Source organism: Chrysemys picta, chromosome 4 (genome assembly GCF_011386835.1).
Source record: "Chrysemys picta bellii isolate R12L10 chromosome 4, ASM1138683v2, whole genome shotgun sequence".
NCBI lineage: Eukaryota > Metazoa > Chordata > Testudines > Emydidae > Chrysemys > Chrysemys picta.
The window spans coordinates 127833729-127858286 of record NC_088794.1 but is presented as its reverse complement, the minus strand read 5'-3'; the positions used below and the strand labels follow the sequence as shown (position 1 = coordinate 127858286).

Below are 24558 nucleotides of genomic sequence, written 5' to 3'. Positions count from 1 at the left end.
TGTGTCAGGGACTTGCTGTGTGGCCTTGTACAGTTTAACCTCGTTAATTCAGTTTCCTGACTTACAAAATGGGACAATTTGAAAATCTAAAGTGATATGTAAATTACTGTTTAATGCTATATCATCCTTTATAGGAGGATTTTTCAGATCCTGATAAGAAAATCCCAATTGAAGCCACGTATGTCCAAATCAAAGATGCATCTTCAGAACAAGAGGGCAAGATCTTGATATTGAATGAAAATGGAGAACGTATGTACACTGTTAACCATGAAAGGAGCCACTCTCCTCCTACAAAGGTTTGTGTCCGTGATTTGCCCGAGGAACTCCAGTCAGAAATTGCAGATGAAGAACTTAATGACAGATTGAATCAACCACTATCAGATAATTCACAGAGAGTCTCAGAAGAGTCATTGGTTTTGTTGTCTGCAGAAGAACCTCAGAGGCCTACCTCTTTGCAGATTACAGGATCTGTCAGTTTTGAATCCAGTTCCTCTTGGGAAGTTCTTAGTGATAAACTGATTCAGAATGAGAGGAGCATATCTGATGATCAACTGAAACAGAATGATGATCTTTCAGCAACTATTTTGCCTGATCAGAAAAATGCTGTTGACACAGGTGATTCAGAATCATCTTCTAAAGAAGAATTTACTATAAAGATGTCTCCTGAATGCAACAATGAAATTAAGGACTCATTAGTCAACAAAACAGGGGATAGTTGTTCTTTGAGCCCATTATCTCAGACTTCAGATGCACATACAAATGAACCAACAAATCTAGTAGAAAACACTGAACCCATAACTTCAACTTTTCTACAGGAAAATGCTTCCAAAGAAGAGGATATACGTAAATATGTTTTGTGTCTACTAGATGAAGAAATATCTAAAAAACTTCCAGACGGGTATGAACATCCAGAACAATCACCTGTTTTTCAGACAGTACAAGATACCAATTGTTCATCCAAGGATTCTGATCTCAAAGGTCAAATGGAAATATCTTTGTCTTGCAAATCTGAAAATTCAACCCCACCAGTTACAAAAATTCCTGAGAATCTCGATAGTCATAGTGAAGATGGATCTTCAGCTAAAATGTCATCAAATTCTTTGAAAGTTTCTGTAATTCCCCATGATCTTTTCTACTACCCACATTACAATGTTCCCATATCAGCAGTTTTGGAAGCTTTTGCTAAGCCTAGTCCTGCCTCTTATGTTTCAGAAAACAGCTCACCACAGACTTTGCTATCAGTGAATTATTTGCATGAAGGGGAGCCATTGGTACTAAACAATGAAGGAGGCATTCTGGACCCAGGTCTGCAAACCAACCTGAGTGTCTCTCCAGCAGAAATGGTTGTTGAGGACATGGAAGAGGAGAAGGTGGATCCTGACAGTTCCACTAAGTCCTCCTCTGAAAAAGTACAGGCTGCCCGAATAGGAAAGAATATGGAACTCAAGGAAGACGGCAGCATATCCACAAACTCTCAAGATTCTACAAATCCAGAAAATCCTGAGGTACGCATCTTGATTTTTAAATTTCAGCCATCTACTAGCTTGTATAAGTTGGCCCCAACACCTTAATTTCACTACAAGACTTTTGAATAATTGTATTAAATACGCTATGTCTAGTCTCTCAAAACATTGTGTACCACTGCCCTCTGCTGGATGGAATGTCAGAATTGGCTCATGTGTGATAATGTTCTCATAACAGCTGCAGGCAATATAATATGAGCCCTAATACTACTACCCAAATGAGACTTTTTCATGGGATACCACTAGCATTTAAAATAACTGTCTAATGTGTCTGTGTAGCTGACACTGTGATCATATTGGCTTATAAACCTTCTGTCATGGGGATGGCTCCTAGGTATTACAGCTGTTGCTGTTAAGGGCCAACGGCATGCTTGCTATACAAAACATACAAGTGAAGACAATTCCTGCCCTAAAGAGTATAAATCTAAGGGCCTGCACTCACACACTTGAGTAACTTTCCTCACACAAGTAGTCATATTAACTTGAATGGGACTAACCACACAAGTAAAGTTAAGGTTTGTACCAGCTATACTGTTATAATTACACTGGTATAGTTAAAGTGATATACCAGTCTAATTCACTATGTGGACACACTTATTCTGGAATAAGAGTGTCTTTTTTCAGTTTAGCTTAAACCCCTTCCAAAATGACATAAGATAAACTGGAAAGGGGCATTTTTATTCTGTAATAAGAGTGTTCACCTGGGGAGTTACACTGGTATAACTACAGCAGTTTAAATTCACACTTTATCGTATTCTGCTAGAACTTTCATGTGAAGACAGACCCTTATATAGATTATCTGAACTAAAACTACTACAGAGTACAGGCTGTTTGCTTTTATCAGAGATGTGTTAGAAAAATCTGAAGTGATCCTTTCCAGGGGCCATGTTGTGCCATTATTTCTTATACAAAATTCCACTTTGAAAGAAACGAGGAGTTTTATTTAAGAACTGGTGGCATGATGTAGCCCTATGTGCCGAATTCAACCTTTAAGCAACAACTTGCTTACTAAGAAGAACTGTTCTTTTTTTATACTGTTCAGTGAGATCTTTATACATTAAATGCAATTCACTGCTATGGAGCGCAGACTAAACATTAGACATCTGAAAGCTGGGTCATGGCAAAGCTGTATTATTTTTGTCATTGTCTAATGGAAAATCTCTCTTTAAAACAGGTCATGGTAGACCAGTTGGAGGATATATCATCAGCAATGTTGAGATCAGAAATAAGCAGTAAAAGGAAGGAAAAAAGGAAAAATGTGATCCAAGCAGAAAACTTTCAGACTTCAGAAACTGGGACTACACAGTTACCTGATAAACCAAAAGAAGAAATCATTGATTATCAGGAGTTTTCCAGGTAATTAATTAACTTTTATGGAGTCTTCAATATGCCTTGATGTAAAACTGTTTTTCAGTAGTATGTTTCTGAACAAATCTCATTTAGCTAGAACATGTTATCCCCACTGGGCTTCTCTATGTTACAGTCACAAACATATTGGGGGAACCAATAACAATGTGACGTCATAACACAACTGGATTTGTCTACACGTGCAAAGCCAAACAGATTCCTAAACATGTTTAACACACAAGTGTATTGTACTTATAGTGGAGAGATAACCACGGACACTGTGTCTCCACTGTACTACTTTAATGGTTGATGTCCCATATTATTTCTATACATATATGATTGAAACATTCAGTTAACTCTCACTCCTGTTTCTTTTGAATATTAGTTTAGTTGCAATATTTGAACAAAAATGGATTTGTGCCATTTTGGTGAAGAGTTTAATCAGAGCTGCAACAAACTCAATAGAAATTCACTTCCAGAATCCCATTAACTCAGTTTCTCCAAGCTTCCTATACATTAACCACCATTGTAATACCTTTCATGATAAAATAAGTTCAAAAAAGAAAACAGAGCACAAATGGTAACAGTTTGGGGATCTAGTCTGACTTCAATCTAATGGGGTTTGTTAGGGTTACCATATTTCCACAAGCAAAAAAGAGGACACTGGGGGGGAGGAGCCCCGCTCTAGCCCCGCCCCTGCCCTGCCCCACCCCCATCCACTCCCTCTCACTTCCCACCCCCTGACCGCCCCCCTCAGAACTCCCAAACCCCACCCTCCTCCCTGTCCCCTGACCAGGGCCGGCTTTAAAGAGCCCAGGAATTGGGCTGCGCTCTGGCCGGGGTCGCAGGGCTTGGGGCCGGGCCGGAGGTGCTCGGCTGGGGTTGGGCCAGTGCACTCGGCCAGAACCGGTGTTGGTGCCCCGGGGCCCAACCCGGGCCCGAGCCGCTGGAGCCAGGGCCAGAGCCGCTAGGGCTGCCGGGCACCGCTCCGCCCGGGCCGGAGGGAGCCACTCGGCCAGGGCCGCGCCTCCCCGGAGCTCTCCTCACCCCCCACCCCAGCTTACCTGCTGCTGCCGCCTGCCTGCCCCTGCTTCTTTTCAGACTTCCTGCGAAGATCTGATTCACGGGAAGCAGGGGAGGGGAGGAGCAGGGGGGCAGAGCGTTCAGGGGAAGGGAGGAGGGGGGAAGACAGCTGCGGGGCCGGACGGCGTGGTGGGGCTGCAGGGGATGGGGGGAGCAGGGAAGGGGCTTTGGCTGCCGAGTGGCACTTGGCCGCCGCTTTTCTGTCTATAAATAGCCGATCGGGGGAAAATCCCAGACATTTTTAGATTTTTAGAAATCCCCCCCGGACGGCTATTTATAGACCAAAAAGCCGGACATGTCCGGGGAAATCCAGACATATGGTAGCCCTAGGTTTGTGCACCTTCAACACCTATCAAGATATTGCTTTTCAGAAATTATTCAAAGTGGAATGTTGCTAGTTTTTCATATCATGGCCAGATTTTCCAAAGCAGCTTCTGAAATTGCACCTGAACATTTTGTATGCCTAAAAACATGAATTTGAATGTGTATTTGAGGTTTTGCATATCTTGAAGATGATGTACATAAAACTGCAGGGGCATTTGTTGAGGTTAAAGCCCCTGTGAAAATTTGCCTCTGTGAACTTAAAGTTTATTTTTATTTACTTTTCAGGGTTAGCTACAGCGACTCCAGTGTTTACCTCCGAAAAAGGATTCCTAATCCCAGTGAAAAGGTTAGTATGTGGAAAAATTTAGTGTCTCCCATTCATTACCTCTAATTATCTCCTAAAATCACACGCCTAATAAGTGGTAGATTACTAATTATAAAAAGTAATTATATGTGATTGCTAAAACACAACCAAATATAAACCTGTTGATTAAATGAAAGTCATAGAATTTCTGGTTTAAGCACTAAGATATTAGGAATAAAGAAAAGCTTTAAAGGAAAATACAAACAATTTTTAATCAAACCTCGGGTTATTAAGTATATCCACAAAGGAATGTCTAATCATGCAATTATACAAACTATTTGGGGACTACATTGTAATTTCAATATTTTTGTAGCAGTCAGTGACTTGACATTTCACTTTGGCTGCCATTCTTGCATAGTGAGTTTTCTTTAATTCTACAGTGACACTTTCTGCTATTCAGTAAATAGCAAGGAACATGATGTATGCTCTGTATTTTATGTGCAGTAGCCTCCCAACACCTCATTTATGACCCGTCCTGCACATTGCTGAGCATTTCACAAGTACCTCATAGGATTGGGTTTATTGCCTCAAACTTGCACGGGTTGTTGCATCATGCCACTTGACTAATGGCTCAGTCCTATGCCACTGAAATTAATAGCACAATAGAACACAGTGGTAGATGTGGTTTGTCTTGTTCTCTCAAGAGGTGTTCATTACCTCACTGGGCCCTAGATTGATGTATGTAGCACAGAGAGGCAATAGGTGATGATGCAGCTGCATTCCACCTCTTTGAGCTGGGACTGTGACTCTCCCAAACACAAGGTGAAATCCAGACCTCCTTGAAGTCAATAGGGATTTTGCATTAATTTCAATGGAGCCAGGATTTAATGCACACACACTTCATCCATAAAGCTCAGCTACTCAAAGTGTATGCAAGGAACGAGAATGTCACCCACTGTGAATAAAAAATATTGGAAGCAGCAATGTCTGTGGCTGCTTGTGTTTCACTATTGTTGATATCAGACTGAGGTGTTGGATGCAAGGGGAATGTAGTATAAGCCAGATCTTATTTTGTTGGAGTAAAATTTAGAAAGATTTTTGTACCTAACTTAAAATCAGCTGCTATCTTTGTCGCTGTCTTTGATGCTTGTTTAAAAGCCATTTGACTCTTTTCATTGTGATTTTGTTTATAAATATGTAATTTTAGGAACATGTTAGTGAAAATAAACAGAAGAACACAGACATGGATGAAAGCACAAATCTGTTAATTATCAGGTGGGTAGTGTCTTTTTCATGGCATCCAAGACTTCTAGAATCTTGTACAAGTGTTCTAAAGTGAGATTCAGAATTATTTTGCAGTGGTTGAGACTGATGTATACTTTAGAAAATTATAGGCACTGGCATGGAATAGGATTCAGCACAACTCCTCACAGGTCTGAAGTACAAAATTTGGTAGGTATAGATATATAGTGGCAGATTGTCAACCTTGGCTAGATCTTCTTTGCACATAGCAAGGGAGACTTAGAGCTGTGTTAATTGGGATGCTGAGGATTCCCCCATGAGCCAACAGCATACCACACTTGGTGGAGGGGACATTCCAGGGCAAGGAAAGAATGGGAGAGGGTGGAGTTAAAATGTGATGTGCTCCAATGATCCTGGGCCAGTGGCCCCTAGGAGACTGCTCCAGCCAGTGCATGGCCTTGTCTATCCTGGGACTTTTTTTGCAGGAGTGCAGCTACAGTGTAGATAAGGCCTCTACTTGAGGCCAAAGAGGGTTTTGCATTGACTTGAATGGAGCCAGAATTTGGCTCTTAATTAGTGGTCACAGGAGTTAATTACGGAAAACATGCAAAAATGCTATTGGAAAAAGGAGTGTCCAGTTCTCATTTACATGATTGATAGTGCCACACTTTCTGAAAACTGTGTAAACAATGTATCACATTATGACTGTTTGCAAAACTCTAGCATGAAACTCACTACCTTTGATATCCAGTCAGATTTTCAGTAAGAAGAATGAAAGCAAATCTGCAGAGTTACTCCGAAAACAAAAGAGAACATAGGAATATATTTCACTGAAAAACTGGCAAATTTATTCAAAGTTAAAATTTAAAAAGAACCACACTGAAGAAGATGCTGTGTTCACATTAGTAAAATGTGGATGGTTTGCTGTCCCGGGTCATCTTGTGTCATTTAAAATGTGCTCCTGAGGTCTCTCCTGATTTAATTATGGCACTCTGAAGAAGGAAAGCTCTATATAAGTGCCAAGTGGTGGTGGTGGTTTTGCATTACAGGACCCAATGAAATCTCCCAGTTTGCAAATGTTGGAGTTGCTCTTGTTAGTCCTTAAATTTCATTTCAGACTTTTGAGAACTTTGACCAAATAGCATCAGAGAATCCACCCACCCTCAAGAAAAGATTTCCAATGTATGCTATCGATGTATAATTAAATTGTTCAAAACCCATCTGGGCAAGAACTTTCAAAATAAATGGCTTCATTACTCCAAGTATTTGAAACCCTTTTCAGAGAGCATTTTCAGAAGTGACTAGTGATTTGTGAGTGCCCATCTTGAGAAACCTGAATCGGATCTGATTTTCAAAAAGTGCTGCGGGTCCACCCTGTGAAAATGAAGTCCCTTTAAGATGTCTCAAGTTGGACACCCAATATCACTAACAATTTTTGATAATCTTAGCTTTGTTTCAATTAAAAATCCATATTTGAACACTGCCCAATATTCATAGGTGTTTACAGTTAGGGGTGGAACCTCAACCGATGTAAATTGGCATAACTCCATTGACTTCAGTGGGAGTTGCACTGATTGACACTACGTGAGAATCAGCCCGAAGTTGTCAGAGGCTTAAAACAGTTGTGTGCATTGGCTCCTAAGAAGTGATACTGCACAACCCCTTGTGTACCTCACAGTTTTGACTCGCTCTCTAGCTGGCTGGACTGTAAGATTAATTGAACTACTGCCTCATAGTTCTTCCCATCTTTCCATCAACAACTTCAGTCAATCCACTGCACATTTACAGTTGTTTTCCTTCCCCAACCCAACCTCTCTCTCTCATCCATTTTTGCAGGAAGAAAAAAGACTTAGAGGCTCCGGAGAATGCTATTCCACCTCCTGAACCTCCATATGTAGAGCAACCCGAGTTATTTTACTTCATTGTTTTCCTCTGGGTGCTGGTCTACTGCCTGTTGCTCCTTCCGCATCTTGTTAGCAACAAATTTTGATTTCTGTGAGTGTGGGAATAATAAAAGACAGTGGCTTGATTTTTTTCATGTGTATGCATATAAATCGGTTCCTTCAGGTGAAGCACAGATAAATATAGGGTCTGGTTTTAAAGGTGATACGAAGATTAGTCTTAACTTACTAATGTGCTATTGATAATGTTGTAGCACATTTTATATTGTGACATTGTGTAGATATATATATAGATATATATATGAAAATGGGATGATTTAATATACACAATTTTTGTACATTTGTGCCTTGCTTTATAAAATGCTAAATAAAATTGATAATTATTAGTAGAGACACAGATGATTTAGAGCTCCACTCTTCAAAAATTGTTCCTCTGGCTACACTTATTTACCTAGGGCCATGTAGCTGTGAAAGAAGGGTAATGTGTGACTTCATGTCAAAGCTTGGTCATCCACATTGGCAGGGCTTGAAATAAGCTCTTTTCTGTATTTCCAGTGGAAATACTTTGGTAGAAGAAGCTTAACCTTCCTCCATCAATTATTCTTCCATCGTGTGTTTTGTTTTCAGTTGAAAGGACTTTTCAAACACATGGGAGCAGATTCTGATCTGCTGCACCTATAACTTCATTTACTTCAATGGAATTGCATCAGAATTACACCAGTGTAACTGAGATCAAAATTTGGCCCATATTGTTACTGTGTCTTGGCAGAGGAATTGCAAATATAAATCTTGCTATATTTAATAAAAACCTAAAATGCTACCAAAACAAGATACTCTATTGCACACACGTCTCCTGGGAATAATATGAGAGAACAAATAGTACATGACAGATGTATAGTCATGCTTTACTGGAAGGCACTCAGAATCTGTGGTGATGTGTAAGTTTTTCTGTTGTATATAGATTCTTTGCTCAAGTCTGGAATGAAGGTGAAGGAGAAGCTAATACATTTCCATTAGTGAAATACAAGGAAACATTATTCTGAGCCTCTCATCTTTGTCCTCTCATCTTTGAACATTGTACCCTCTATATTAGCAAATTGGCTGTAAAAAAAAGAAAGATCAAGGTAGCTGCTACCAGAAGAGATTTAAAGGAAGGAAAGGAGAGCCTGGTATAGAGACTTTGATAGAGGATACCTCAGGAAACATTGACATTTCTTCTTTTTATACACCACTGACAAAGAGGCCACCTTCTAAAATATCTTTCAAGGAGCATCTCTCTAAAATAAATGATTAATCATTCAATCCAAAGCAGATTTTTACAGAAGGAAAACATCAGTTGGGATCTCTTGCTTCTTCTGCTGAGTTATCTACTTCCTTGTCCTTTACCATTCAGCCTCTGGAACAGGTGCATCAGTGAATTGCACTTATCAGATCATATGAAGACTCTGCCTTTGAAGACACTAAAAATCATAAAAAACCCAGCTTATCACCTTCTGAGGTGGAGGTGCAACTCAAGAAGATTATAAGCACTGAGATCAATAGGGGAAGAAATGACTACTGGAGAAATAGATCCAGAAAAATGTCGGCAGCCTGTATTACTTCTTTCTGAAAATTTCAAGTACATATGAAGGGACTTCTAGCGCCAGACAAATAGCAACAATCCTGGCTTGCATTTGGTCTTAGTCTTTTGATCAAAAACAGTATAGAAATGGGACAGTAAAAGCATGAAGATGTCAGTGATTTCTTTATAGCGTATACTGAGCTTTTAGCCAGAATGGGAATCAGGGGTATAAGCTTGGGGTCGCCTACTTGGCAATAGCAATAACTTCTACCCATGGTATTTCTGGTGTAGTCATCTGCCACCACAGGCACATTTTGACTTCACGATGCCCTCATGAGGACATGTAATGCTGCTGGTTCTATTTAAACATCCATACATCAGACCACAAAGCGCCTCATAAAAAAAAAAAGAGGTGTTTCATGGGCTTGCACTCAACTTTGTTAGAATAAAAAGTATTTATAATAAGAGGCTGTATGTTTAAGATTCCCTTTCAGTACGCTATTTTTAGTGCTCATCTTAAATAAAAGCTCTTTGAAGACAGGACATATATATGTACTTGAATGTTAAGCACTTCATTTGTACATGCTTCAAAGTTGTTAAAGGCTTGCTGTCTGCTGAGTATTTCCTTCGTTGCACACTGCACTAAATTATTGTATAGGTTCTTGATATTAGCTTGTTATGACCTCTTTCAGTAACACCTCATCTTGGAGGTGCAATTAGGATTAGAAGATAATGCTGCATAGGATGATAGTTTAAACACTTGGGGTGAAATCATGGCCCATTTAAGTCAATAAGAATATTGCCACTGATATCACTAAAGCCAGGATTTCACCCTTGGGCTCTTTCCATCTGTCCGTTATAAGGATCTTCTAGTCCTTTGCCAACATCAGACGAGAGTAGAGATGGGTCCAAGCCATAAATTTGCGAAGCAGATTCAGATCTGGACTTCACCCAAAATTTGAGGGGAAGTAGGTCCAAGGTTTTGGTTCAGGCCTATCTCTAGAAGAGAGATGACAGAATTGAGAAAAGTCTCCGCATATCTGGCACTTCTCTGGAGGAACTCTGGGTGATCCTGGATAAAGTCTCACTGCCTTTGTTAAAAAGGGAAAAAAAGTACCACAAACCAGACACTGAGCTGAGTACACTTTTTGTTGATCAGACAATTGGACGGTAACTGATTTTTGTATTGTGACATTTACTTCATGCAGCTATCCCTGAAGTCTGACGAGTTATTTAATAATTAGTGGCCAAAAGCCGGTGCTGTTGCACGGTTATGGCAAGTGGGCCAACTAATCCATCAGCTGTGCAGTCTCCCTATACAACCAATCAAATTGTTGGATGCAACTTAGCTGTAGTGTAAGGGCAGTGATTGGTTAAGTTACCTCTGATCTCACAATGGACTAGGACTCTTGGCATGGCATAGATACAGTAACTCCTCACTTAACGTCATCCTGGTTAATGTTGTTACGTTGATGATCAATTAGAGAACATGCTTGTTTAAAGTTGCGCAATGCTCCCTTATAATGTTGTTTGGCAGCTGCCTGTTTTGTCCACTGCTTGCAGAAAGAGCAGCCTGTTGGAGCTAGTGGTGGGGGCTTGGAACCTGGGTGGACTGGCAGCCCCCCATCAGCTCCCCGCTCCCCTAAGTTCCCTGTGTGGCAGCTGCCCAGCAGGCTATCAATTGCCGGCAGTTCAGCTGTCCCTCCCCCCACATCAGCCGTATGCTGCTCCTGCCCTATGCCTTGGAGCTGCTCCCGGGAGCCTTCTGCTTGCTGTGCGGAGGGAGGGGGGGGGTGGAGGGGAGAAGAAGAGGGCTAATGTCAGGGTGTCCCCCTGCTCCTGCCCCCCGCCTTCCCCATCTACATAGAGCAGAAGGGACACACAACAGGGCTCAGGACGGAGGGAGCTTACTGACAGCAGCTGCTGTATCAACTTACTGATCTACTTAAAAAGGCAATGCACTTAGAGTGGGGTTAGTGTACTTAAAGGGGCAATGCGCATCTCGCTCTCTCACACACACCGGGTGTGTGTCTCTGTCTGCCATGCTGTCTCCCCTCCCCTCCCCTCCATTTGTGCTGCCTTGTAGAGTGTGAGGCTACATTAACAACGTGTTAACTCTTGAGGGCTCAGCCAACTGCTAGTTCATCATTTAGTAGTAAGGCATTCCCTGGGAAATATTCCACCTTCTTCCACCCTCTAACTTCACCACCTCAACCAAGCTTCACAATCATCATTGCTGTGTAAGGTATTAAATTGTTTGTTTAAAACTTATATTGTGTGTGTGTGTGTGTGTGTATAGATATAGATATTGATATATCTATATCTATATATATATATACACACAAATATAGTTTTTTGTCCGGTGAAAAAAATTTCCCTGGGACCTAACCCCCCCATTTACATTAATTTTTATGAGGAAATTGGATTTGCTTAACATTGTTTTGCTTAAAGTTGCATTTTTCAGGAACATAACTACAACATTAAGCGAGGAGTTACTGTACATGCCTTACTGTAGCTGTACACTGCATGAATGTAATTTGTGAAGTCAAAATGTCTGAATACTCAAAAAAATAGACCGTAAGAGGCCACGAATTCCAGTGATGGTTGAACCTGGTGATAGTCTGAACAAGAAAAACTCATAGCCATGCTTGCAGCTGTTTCCATTACTTCGCACTGACTCAAACATTTTAGGTTTCAGTGGCACACACACAATGACAATTTTGGAATCTTCATAGTTAGATAAATATCTTGTGTTGAACTAGTGCCTTTTCTCCCAAAGGATCCCTTTGCAAAACATAATACGAGAATCACTGCACCCACTTCTGAAGTGCAGCCAACTCCGAGGTAGAGCATGGCAGCTGTTTAACACACATAGTAACACTATACAGTAATTTAGGGCAAAAGACTTCACTTCTCTGTAACATTTGGTTAACGCTACAGGGAGACTCCTTCTGTTCATGACAAATTCTTGAATAGATTATTTTATCAGGCTCTTTCTGGTTCTTGCAAGACTCTTGAGCTTCAAGAGAAATCTCTTGAAACTTGGATATAATCTCTTGTTTCCCAAATATTTAGAAAGCTGGCATTGTTATAACAAAGAAACCAAACATCCTTCCTCAAAAAACTGATTTCACCAAGAGGAGCTCATTGGATGTCTCAAGGAAATAAACAAAGTCAACCATAAAGATCATTAAGATAACTCAGAAACTATATAACACAGCTTGATGCCAGTAGTGTCTGTGAGAGCCTTCCAAAAAGATCTCCTTGCCAGGAAATACCTGGCTACAAGGACAGCTATATTATTTTCATTCCAGCCCACTGATTAATATCTACTCAAGCAACAGATCATGCAGATTAAACCTCATATAGTCTGCAGCTGTTGTCTTAAACATCATGCAGTTAATAACAGATCATTCAGATTAAACATAATACTATCAAATCTATCCCATGAACAGAGGTGGGGGTGGGGTGGGGTTATGTCCCTTTGTGTTAAAAGGCTGAGTACAGTTCTAGATGGACCCATGATGTATTGAGCTGTTTTCACTGCTACAAAATTGATCTTGCCTCTGTTATTCAGCTGTTAAATAAGGGGACTGAGGGTAAAGAACAAAGGGTGATTCTTACTGGTGTGATTAACCTCTGATAAACTCCTTAAGGAACTCCTTATCTGACCGATCAGTTCTCATCCTCAAAGGAAATCTGCACAACACTTTCGAAAGATGAGCCTGGGAGCTTAAATTCATAACTTTGCTAGACACTAAAAATCATGGTCTTAATAGGGACACTGGATTTATGGCTTATTATATATAACAATCTGTAACCCACTAGCCCCCCTTTTTGTCCTAAAACTACAGGGGTGTTAGCAGGACAGTTCAGCTTGAATGGTCCCTTACAATATGTGCAACTAATTATGCTAAACTATCTGTTCAATCTTGTATTTAGCTGTGACACTCTTAGTACCTTTCCCCAACCTGAAGAAGAGCTCTGTGTAGCTCGAAAGCTTGTCTATCTCACCAACAGAAGTTGGTCCAATAAAAGATATGATCTCACTCACCTTAAGGAACACTCAGTCTATTGGAATACTCAGCACTGGACACAAATGGCACCCATTTAAGCACTCAAGTCCCATTAATTACAATGATATGCATTTAGGGCTCAATCCTGCTCCTACTCAAGTCCATGAAAAAAACTCCCATTCCTTTCAATAATGCATTCCACATGCAGCGTACTTAAAATGTACCAAGGCATTTAACCAGTAATCAGACTTTGTGTACACTATTGGTATGTTGCCGCATGGGAGCCTGATCCTGAAGTCTTTACTTCGGAAAAACTCCCATTTAAGTTCATGAGAGTTTTGCTTAAAGAATGCAGGACTAGCCAGGGGTATCTAATGTTTTAAGAGCTGGTGGGCAATGTCAGCAGCAATAGGAATGTTGCTTGGCAGAAATGAGGAGAAATTAAAAGTGGGTGATTAGAGCAGAGGACTGGGATTCTTCAGTTCTGTTCCTAGCTGTGTAACATTGATCTAGTCACTGAGGCCAAAGTTGTTAATCTGAGTGTCTAAAGCTAGACACACAAATCCATATTCAGGCACATAATTAAGCCCTGATTCAGGGAAGCACTTAAGCATATGCTTAAACCTAGGCATGTACTTACTTAAGTGCCCTTCCTGAATAAGGATGCATTCCTGAATTGGGGCCTCAGTTTTTTACTCATAGGTGCCTAAATCCCTTTTGCAAATTATATGTAGGCTCCTAAATCAAGTAGGCATTGTGATGCTGAGTGCAGCAATGCATAATTATCTTTAAGAATCTGGGCCTATGTAAAAAAGGGTATGATGTTTAAGGAGGAAATTTCATATAAATTATCTGGCAGATTCTTACTCCATTTTCAGTTGCAAAATTAGGCAAGCATATAATCAAACTGAAAATTAATGCAGCCCTTGCCAAATAGATAATAATGGGTCAGCACAGTGGGTGTGACCCATACAAGTTTCATTTGTGTAGCCTTAAAAAATACAGTCCCATTTTAAATACCATCAATATTTTTGATGGCTTGAGCTCTAAAACTTATTTTAATGGAATTTCTACAGTGTAATTGAAGTGTCTACAGAATCTTATAGAAAGCTTAAAAGTTCAACTAAGAAAAACGGTTTTAAAGATGAAATATTATTTTGTATCACAATGATTTATTTTATCTATGTTTGAAAGCTGTAAAAACATTTTAAGAGTATGTATAATTTTATGAATGTTATACTTACTATTCATTGTAAATCATGAGAAAATTAATATCAGATAAGTAATGCAATTTTATGCATAATTTGCAGACATGACAAAATAACTGCAAATATGAGTCAGGTGAGTCAATGAATAGTAGTCTTGAAAAATATGGTGAATGATCATATAAAATTGTATATAATACAACCTTTAAAATAGATGCTTTACAGCTTTTGTTTTGTGGTGAAACTTGTAGTTAAGGTTGCAAAATAGGTTAAGTGATGACCCACTTTTCCTCACTGTATCCTTAGCTTTTTAAAAAACTCACTTTAGGGGCTGAAATTTTCCATGCATTGCTCAAAACACTGCTCTCATCTAAAGAAATGTAAGTCCGGAATAACTCTATTGATGTCAATGAATTTATTCTGATTTTATACAGATGTAACAGGTGTACAGTGCCCCATTGATTTCAGTGGGACTTCACGCAGGCGCAAGAGTTCACCTGCACTGATCCAATTGCAGGACCAAGACCTTAAAGAAATGGGGTCTTTCATAAGTGAGCACTTAGTAATGTAATCTAATATTCAATTAATCTGTGCCAGCTTTAAGGATTTAGGGCTAAATCCTGCCAAGGCATTGAATGTGTCCTATGAAATCTAAGTGTCCTCAACTTCCATTGAAGTCAATAGGACATATTGGCACTCAGTAGCTTGCAAGATCAGAACCTTATGGTGGCTTTAAATCAACTTAAGCACTTACACCATAAGGCAGACTAAGAGCACCTGCCACTTTAAGAGCCAGCTCACCTAGGTCCTTATTCACTTAATAGTCCCATTCACTTCATTGAGTCTCCCAATGTGAACAAGATGATTTATTTGCATGAATAAGAGTTGCAGGATCAGAACCTTAGTCTTTCAAGCAAGTTAATGGAGACTTTTTACCCCCCCCCCCCTTCCTCCCGCCCACACGAGAAGAAAAACAGGGAAATTAAATGCAAAAATGTACAAATGCAATATTAAGATTGCACAGTTAATATGGGGTTTCTAAAAGCCCACGAAATGCAGGAGTGAAGATTCCTACAGTACTGATCCTATGTTCCTCACTTTCTGTTCCTCATTTTCTTAAAGGCTAGATTGTGAGATAGGTATTTGGACAGAGGCTATATCTACACTACAAACGCTACCGTGGCACAGTTGCAGAGCTGCAGCTACACCTTTGAGGCACAGTAATGTAGTTGCTTCCTACATCATCAGAAGGGGTTTTTCCATCCATGTAGTCAGTCCACCTCTCTGACCTAGCTGTGTCTGTCCTGGGGATTAGATCAACCTAATTATGGTGCTCAGGATGTGAAATTTTTCACAGCTCTGAGTGACATAGCTACTAGGTTGTTCTAATATTTAAGTGTAGACCAGACTTAAGTGAGGGACAGCACATGGGCATGTGACCTCTGGAGCAGCTCAGGGGGGAGATTGTGATTTAGAGAGTGTCACTCTCCCTCCTGGTTTCTTCTTCTCCAAGGAGGGAGTTAACTGGGCTGGATCCATACCAGGCATAGCTGTGCCACCTGGTGCATTGGGGATCAGAGCTGTGGTTCCACCTGCCCCATTCCACTTCCTCATTATTCTTTATTTGTTTTATCATAGTGCCTAGAAGCCCTAGGCCGGGCAAGACACAATTGAGATATGCACTATACAAACACAGAACTAAAAGACAGTCCTTGCCCATAAGATCTGACAATCTGTCTCCATCTGTGCAGGGTGGAGGAAGTATCCTGATATACAATATCTTGCACGGTACCCCCATTATGTCCCTGCACTGCCATGCGAGCTGGGCCGCAATCTGCCCATGTGTAGTATTTTATTGCATACATTTATGTGCAATGGGGACAGGTTAGCATTGCTGTAGGAACCTTACATTTTCCATTTCCTAATGTTATTTATTTACTTTGCAACCTTAACACTGCAGGAAAAAGGTGTTTTTTTTTCTCAAGAAGCAATACTGTGTGTCAGTGATAATGCTACTTCGATGACGTCTAATTTGTAATTGTTATAATCCTCTCTTCAATAAGTATACCACTTGCACTATTTTTTTTGGAACAGCACAAAACTGCCAAAGCTGTACAGTGAAGGAGTGGATCTTTAGGTATTAATTTATGTGGGAAAGTATAATCAGAATGCTTAATCCATTTATATAATTTATTTAAACAGAATACGACAATAAGGCATGGGAGGGAAATGGAATCATGCTTCTTATTTTTAGGAACCTTGGATGATCCCTTTACTCTCAAGGGCTAAAGCCATGTTCATTTCTTGAGTGACCACCAAAGCATTGTTCTTTCACTCTGAAGTCTTTGTCAAAAAAAGTGTCCTTCCTCTTCAGTAGAATTTCTGCTGCCCCCTTTCCAGGCAATGGTTATTGCTGGTTAAAAAAAAAGAGAGAGAAATATACCTTATTTTCACACTCTGAAAGAAACACTAGGCTTATGTTAGCAATAGCTATCTCTGCTTAAGGGACATGAAATCACCCTTTAAGTAGTGGTTATTATATTTTTAACTTCTATATGAGAAGGAAATAAAATGTCACTAACAGCCTGATTTGTGGTTTTATTGCTGGGGAATGGGGAACAAATTCACCTCACGAGAATACAAAAACATGCCCATTCAACAAGGACCAGATTCCAATAACCTTGCTCATGTTCTGAGATACCTTACTCCACAAATAGCCTCATTAGTTTCAGTGGGACTTCTTGTAAATTCTTCTTGTAAATTGTTTTGTGTTTGTACAGGGCCTAGCACAAAGAGGTCTTGGTGCATGACTGGGGCTCCTCGGTGCTATGGTAACAAATAAATATTAATAATGTCTGGTTAGGTACCCTCAAAATGATTAAGGGTGGAGAATCTCATCTCGATGACTAAATGCTGCCCATCCTTAGAAATCAGTGATCCAATTCTTCACTTTTTTTTTTTTTTCTGAAACATGGAATAATGTATTACTTTTGTTTAGTCAAACTCTTCTGTTTTTAATTATAAGGATCATACCATCTTCTTTCATTTGTGATCTCATTATAATTGACTTAACGGACCATAACTTAACTGGTGCTTCAGGTATGCTAACACTTTCAGCTATGTTACTCTTACCTGTAAAATACAGATGAACTTACTTAACTTACTGTACTTTTGTTACTGTTTTTCAGTTTAAATTTTAATATGTAAAGTGCTAGGTTACTGAAGGAGTTAGAGGGACTTTTGTGCCAGGAGTAAACATCCATCAGCAAACTTAAATGAATGTACATTTGTTTTTAATTAGCATTCCCTTTCTTTGACTAATCGTCAAGGATGCTGGTTATTTAAATGAGTGTTTGCTGCCTCACCATCAAACCAACTCTGTGCACGTTGTTCAAATATATGTGCCAAATTCTTTAATTTGGTTACATTAATGCAACCCCACTGATATGATTGTTAGACCCCCATTGACTTGTTCTGGGGAGATAACTGAGGGCAGAACTTGGCCCTCTTTGTTCTATATACACACACACACACTTGCATTGTGCTGAATAGCGAGGAGAATTTGAAACTCTAACTGGTATTAAGAAGGAAGTATGGATTTAAAAGACAGTGAAGTTTATCTGTAAATACGTCTGAATATTTTCTTGGTCAGGACAGTAGTCCACCCTGAATGTTTGCAATTATTGTTCAGTGCTGATTTTTGTGAAGAAAAAATTAAGAGAAATAAAATGTTTTGTGTAGAGTTGATACGAATAGCAAAAAGAGGTAACTTTTGGAAACTGTTGCTCTGTAATCACACTAGGATGCAAGAGTGAATAGCTTCAAAATTTATTTTATAAAACCTCCAATTTTGAAATAAATGGACAGAATTTCTGTACGTATCTGTTGTCTGCATATTTTCCCATGCTGAGAAATTCCTTTGCTACATTTACTTTTTCAGGAGAAACCATTCTGTTTCCAATAATGTTATTTTCATGCTAAGAGACGGTATTTGCTTGTTATAAAGAAATCTTAAGAAACAGTTTGACAAGCAGAAAACTTACAGACAGCGATTGTTAGAAAACAGGAGCCTAATTTTCTCTCCCAGTCACTTTTTAAAAAGAGTAGATGTTGAGTTTAGGAAGGTGAAGGTTTACCAGCATGTAGAATCAGGTATATCGGGTCAAGCCTTATGTAAGCTTCCAAAAATAATTTTGCTGAATCATGCATTTCCAGAGGTGGATAAATGTCAGCTTTAGAATAAGACTGACTGAGCTCCTTTTCACTTATGATTTTAAGCATTTGAACTGGTGGCTAAATAGGTGAATAGCTGATTCCTGAATCCATTTTACAGTGTTCCCCAGTCACTTCTCTTGCAGAACATCAGTGATGGGGAAGTAGCAGAAGCACAATGAAACACAGAGAACCAGGGCCTGGATCTCTGTCCTCAAGAGCTTACAATCTAAAATGGACAAACTTAGACATGCACATAAACAAAGGAAGGTGGTAGGGAAGAGAATTGTGGGTTATCTTTCAATAAATGTGTGATAGCCTGAATCAGAGCAGAAAGTTTAATGGGCTATCTATCTTGGGTACTTTAAATGGCCCCCCTTACTGTAGAATCCACACACCTCACACTGTTTAATGTAGTTATCCTCCACAATACCCTACTGAGGTAGGGAAGTACTTAACCTTTGGACCATCCTTTCCCACCTAAATCCTGCAGGTAGTAAGTACCTCTAAGGATCTGTTACTAATACTGGCCCAATCCTGCTTCCAGTGGTGTAAATGCAAAACTTCCACTCACTTCAGCAGTGCAAGATCTGGTCCCTAGATATAATAAATGCTTAGAACAATGGAACTCAGCTTGTGGTTCTTAATGGTACTTGCATGAGGATAGAGTTAGGAACAAAACAAAAACATTTGCAACATTTGTTGCAATATGTGGCCCTGATCCTGCAATTGGGGCTGTTCAGATGTAATGCCTGTTTGCCAAGGTGGACTAGGGGCAGTCCAAGCAGCAGTCAAGTGTGCATGGGTGGTCAGGTTGGCAGGAGGTCAATCGGTATCAGAGGCAGTCTGGGGCAATGGTTGGCATTCTCACAAGAGTCTGTAGCCGGAAGATCCAATCCATGGGGCTAGATCAGCTGATTGGGGAGGTGAGGTTGGGCGAGGCAGCAAGGCAGGGTCAGGCAAGGCGATCTAGGCAGCATCCAACAGGCAATGGTCTATTGCTCAGATAGCTTCCATCCTCTTCCTGTTGCGGTCTTTAAATAGCCCCGGTACCTAATGAGAGTGCTGCCGGTCCATCCAATGAGGGGCCTGGGGTGTGGCTGCTGTGGGTCTGTACGTCTTTAGCACTAAGGCTGTTGATTGGGGTAGCATTTCAATGCGCTGTTGTGGTACAGTGGCTAAGGATACTGCCTAAGTACTTAGCAGGCTTGGTGAGATCCTGATATCAGGTGAATATTAACTGCAGAATTGAGGGCCAAGCCTGTAGGGCCAAAGTTCTACAGGCCTTAGGAGTCGTGTGTCTATGGAGTGCAGGATTTGAACACTGGGAATGTATGAGTGGATGGACTTGGATTACTAGGAGCTGAAAGTAATGCCACATGTAATTGCTTGTACCATAGGTGCCGACTTTCCCTCTTTCCCCTGGGTGCTCGACCCCACCTCTGCCCCCACGATGCCCCCACTCCACCCCTTCCATGAGGCCCCACCCCCATTCCAATCCCTTCCCCAAAGTCCCGACCCCAACTCAGCCCCCTCCCTGCCCCTATTCCAACTCCTTCCCCAAATCCCTGCCCCGGCCCCACCTCTTCCTCTGAGTGCATCATGGTCCCGCTCTACTCCGCCCCCCTCCCAGGATGTGCTAAAGCTGCCAAACAGCTGTTTGGTGGTAGCCGCTCAGAGGGGGGAGGAGGGGAGTTTGGCTGCCAGTGGGTGCAGAGCACCCACTAATTTTTCCCCATGGGTGCTCCAGCCCCGGAGCACCCACGAAGTCAGCGCCTATGGCTTTTACATTTGCAACAGTCTCAGACTTGACCAACACCTCTGTCCTTAGATATTAATAACATGTATGTAGGTAATTTTTGACTTGCAAAGATAAACTTCAGGAGAGCTTATTACAATCATTTCTAAATGCCTTCCTAGTGACTTTATGCAATCCTTGAGTGGGTAGTGCTGTTAGCTACCGATTTTTCCCCCTGCCTCGATATACATGCTACCTTTGAACAAAATGTGAGTTGATCAAAGTGAAATATATAGCTCCATCTGTTGTAAATACTTTGAATTCAATATCTTTGCAGTAATGTTTTATGGCTGGTCTGTGCACTTGTGGAATTTACTTTGCCATGTGTATGTTTAATAAGAAAATGATAATCTAGCTACATTATTTGTCTGTCAGCCATTACTATATATTGCAGGTAAATCTTTCACTTTGCAGAGTAATAATTCTTATATACCCCTCATGGTCTAAGAATCTCAAGTGTATTACAATTGCTAGTTAATAAAATTCTCCTAATACCTCCAGGAGATATATTCTTATACTTGTGTTACAGATGGCTAAAATGAGGCAAGAGAGGTTAAATGACTTGCCCAAAGTTTTACCAAGAATCAGTGACAGAGCTGGAAGTAGAATCCCAGGGCCCAATCCTCAGGTGGCATAAAATACCAGAGCTCCATTGACTGACAGGTTGTACCAGTTGAGGATCTGGCCCCCAAAGGTCTGGCTACCTGCTTTCTGGTTTAATCACTGGAGAATAAAACCTTTCCCTTATATTTAATACTGTACCAAAGTTAACTGCATTTCCCTTGAAACTGACATATTTTTGTAAGTGTTCCCATGTAAATCAGATCTCTTCATTAATAAATGTTATAGACTTGGAAGGAGAGAAATGGGCATAGTGATGATTTGTGTTGTTATTAGTTGTGATCCAAGTCACTTCCAAAGCTGTCAGCATAAACTTTTTGCTCTAGTTTCTTTATCTCAAGAGATGTGTTTTCATTTCAGGTTAAAACCATTGTTCTGATTAATCATCAAAAACTATACAGCTCATATGAAAAAATTGCTTCCTAGGAATAATTGTGTACTTAGATTTCCCTTTACCAATATTGTACTGTGTGACAGTCACTGACACAAATAAATATTATATTTGATATGCAAAAGCAGGAGTGTCTAGATCGCTATTGGTTGTGTTTCTTTCCTGACAAAATGAACAAGCAAGTTTCAGATCAACAAATACAGAAAAGTCTTTGTTTACCAGAGAAACGGATTAATTAATTCAATATTAAGATTTTTTTTAGTGTTTAAGTCATTGGTCCAAGTGTCATTCAACAGATACCATTTTATAGCACATACACAATTTTGATAAAAATGGCAATATGGGGTTCCAGATTTGTTTCTTGCTCTGTTGAGTCAAAATGATGAGTTTTATAACTGCCAGCCTGTGAGCGTAACCGGGGATCTGTAAAGTCAAGCTGGGCTCTTTCCTTTTGAAATCATCACAAGTAAAGATGCTGCATGTCAATTATAACCTCTGTTTCTCTTGGGCAAACCCATTGCTTAACAGGAATAAAAAGCAGCAAAAGTGTATTTTAGTCACTCAAAACATACACACAGAGAAACACATTCCTACCCCTCACCCCGGGCTCAGTCCTCAGCAGAATCTTCAGCTCTCCAGGGCTCTGCAGCACACCAAGAACAAATGCCTCTGCCCTGCTTCACCTCATGCAAGCCTAAATTGGTCATTGGCAGCTAAACAAGGCAATGGTTCTGGGCTGGGCCTAATTTCCCTCAGGGACACTCTTATAGGCAGCATTTTCCTCAATTTCTGGCCCCTGCGAGCCTTCTCTCCTGCAGTGAGAGTCTGCTCCCCCTCCTTGCGAGCTGCCAACAGAGCTGGGCTCTCACCTTTATAGCTTCTCCCTTGAAGCCTGGCACCTGCTTCAGGTGTCAGGGGAGTGATTGGGTTCCTAGCAGCCCATTAAACCATTCCTGACTTGTGGGGTTTGAACACCATGTCATTGAAACATTAGTCTTCATTTACAGATGGGTAGCATGAGGCACAGACCACAAAAGCCCAGGGCTAATAAGATCTGCAAAGGAGCCTTAAGGAGTTAGATGCCCAAATCTAACTGAAATTCCCTTGGGCTCCTTTGAAAGTCCCAGTCTAGGTTTTTAAAATGGACTCTGTTTGGGTATTGTTTTGCCTTATATTTTTGTAACAATGGTAAGTCATAAGCATTTGTGCTTGTAATTTATTGCAGCTGCAGACATGCTAGTGCAAAATTACGAATTAGAAAAATGGCAGCCAGGTTGCAGTCCAGATGAAAATTAGATTTTAGTGACTTGACCAAAGAGTCACAGCAAGTCCAGTGCCAGAACTGAGAATAGAAATGGTCTGTTGCTTCCCAGCAATTTGCTTCAACCGTGGGGCAATACTCCCTCCCAGAAAATTGTTAGCTTATTTCAAAATGTGTCAGTGAAACTGTATGTAGTGTGTGTAGTAAAGTAACAAGACAACATTGTAGCTGGTCTCAACAGCAGAGAACAATAGAGGTCACCATTGACTTACAGTAAGAAATCACTTCAGGATCCATTTTAGAACACTGAGCAGATGCACAGAGCCAAAAAGCACGACCTATTTTCTCCTGGCATGATTTCAAAACTCAATAGCATGAACAAAGCCAAGTACCGGAACAGACTGAGTAAAATAATTTTAAAGGTTGCAATTTTGAGTATTCTAACACAAATAGGGGAAAAAAATCTCTCATGACAGAATAAAAACAAAACACAACTAAACAGTATAAATTTTGAAATGGAAAAAAAGAAATTTCTCTTTGCCTTACAACATTTGTCACATGGAAGAAGACATCAATTTTTTATTTATTTTTTAATATGGAGATATACCTCTCTCATAGAACTGGAAAGGACCTTGAAAGGTCATTGAGTCCAGTCCAGTCCCGTCCTGTCCCCTGTCTTCACAGCACGAGCAAGTACTGTTGCTGACAGATTTTTGCCTCAGATCCCTAAATGGCTCCCTCAAGGATTGAACTCACAACGCTGGGTTTAAGTAGGCCAATGCTCAAACAACTGAGCTATCCCTTCCTTTTTTGTTAGAGATTTTAATTAGTTGGCAATGCCTATTTCTCTTGCTCAATCCAATCAACCTAGGGTTACCATTCGTCCGGATTCCCCCGGACATGTCCGGCTTTTTCGGGTTAAAAATAGCGTCCGGGGGGAATTTGTCACTGTCCGGACTTCCCCTCCTCCCCCGCCCCCATGCAGAGCGTGCGCGCGGCTTACAAAGCAGCCGGTGCTCCAACAGCCAAAGCCAGAGCCCTGCTTGCACTTCCCCCTCCTCCCTCCTGAAACTTGACACCACTCCTCCTCTCCCTCCCCCTCCCTGCACTCACAGATCGCCGGCGGCCGTTCGTCTGGAGCTCCGAGCCTGCTGCCCTCCCCCGCTGTCGAGCACGTGGCTCTGCAGCACAGTAAGGGGGCTGGGGGTCAGAGAAGCGGCAGGGAGGTTCTGGGGGGGGGTAATCAAGAGACAGGGAGCAGGGGGAGGGTTGGATGGGTCAGGGAGTTTGGGGGGGGCTGTCTGGGGGTTGGGGGTGTAAGGTTTTGGGTAGTCAGGGTACAGGTGGGGGGGTCTCAGGAGGGGGCAGTTAGGGGACAAGGAGCGGGGGGTGTGTGTTTGGGAGTTCTGGGGGGGGCTGTCTGGGGGTTGGGGGTGTAAGGTTTTGGGCAGTCAGGGTACAGGTGGGGGGGGGTCTCAGGAGGGGGCAGTTAGGGGACAAGGAACAGGGAGGCTTAGGTAGGGGGTGGGGTTCTGGAGGGCAGTTAGGAGCACAGGTCCCAGGAGGGGGCAGTCAGGGGACAAGGAGCGGGGGGGGTCGGGAGTTCGGGGCGGGCTTTCTGGGGGAGGGTGGATAAGGTTTTGGGCAGTCAGGGTACAGGTAGGAGGTAGGGTCCTGGGGGACAGTTGGGGGGGGTCTTAGGAGGGGGCAGTTAGGGGACAAGGAACAGGGAGTCTTAGATAGGGGGTGGGGTTCTGGAGGGCAGTTAG

The 24558-nt window shown here is 41.2% G+C and overlaps 1 protein-coding gene and 1 long non-coding RNA gene across 10 annotated transcripts in view; one reads left to right on the top strand and one right to left on the bottom strand.

The window, feature by feature from the left end:
• CLMN (calmin) overlaps nucleotides 1-18383 on the top strand; it is a 128167-nt gene extending 109784 nt beyond the window's left edge. For all 9 annotated transcript variants that reach the window (XM_024103143.3, XM_042858678.2, XM_008165762.4 and 6 more), the window contains 5 exons: nucleotides 135-1505; nucleotides 2698-2879; nucleotides 4563-4623; nucleotides 5789-5856; nucleotides 7660-18383. In XM_024103143.3, coding sequence (XP_023958911.2) covers nucleotides 135-1505; nucleotides 2698-2879; nucleotides 4563-4623; nucleotides 5789-5856; nucleotides 7660-7813 — 1836 coding nt within the window. In that variant the 3' untranslated portion in view covers nucleotides 7814-18383. The remainder of the gene's footprint in view (nucleotides 1-134; nucleotides 1506-2697; nucleotides 2880-4562; nucleotides 4624-5788; nucleotides 5857-7659) is intronic.
• On the bottom strand, nucleotides 16771-22825 carry LOC135983192 (uncharacterized). The gene is made up of 2 exons (XR_010600744.1): nucleotides 22130-22825; nucleotides 16771-16919 (listed from the first exon to the last, which is right to left on the bottom strand). It is a non-coding gene; the product is annotated as an uncharacterized LOC135983192 (long non-coding RNA).
• Between the last annotated feature and the right edge of the window lie 1733 nt (nucleotides 22826-24558).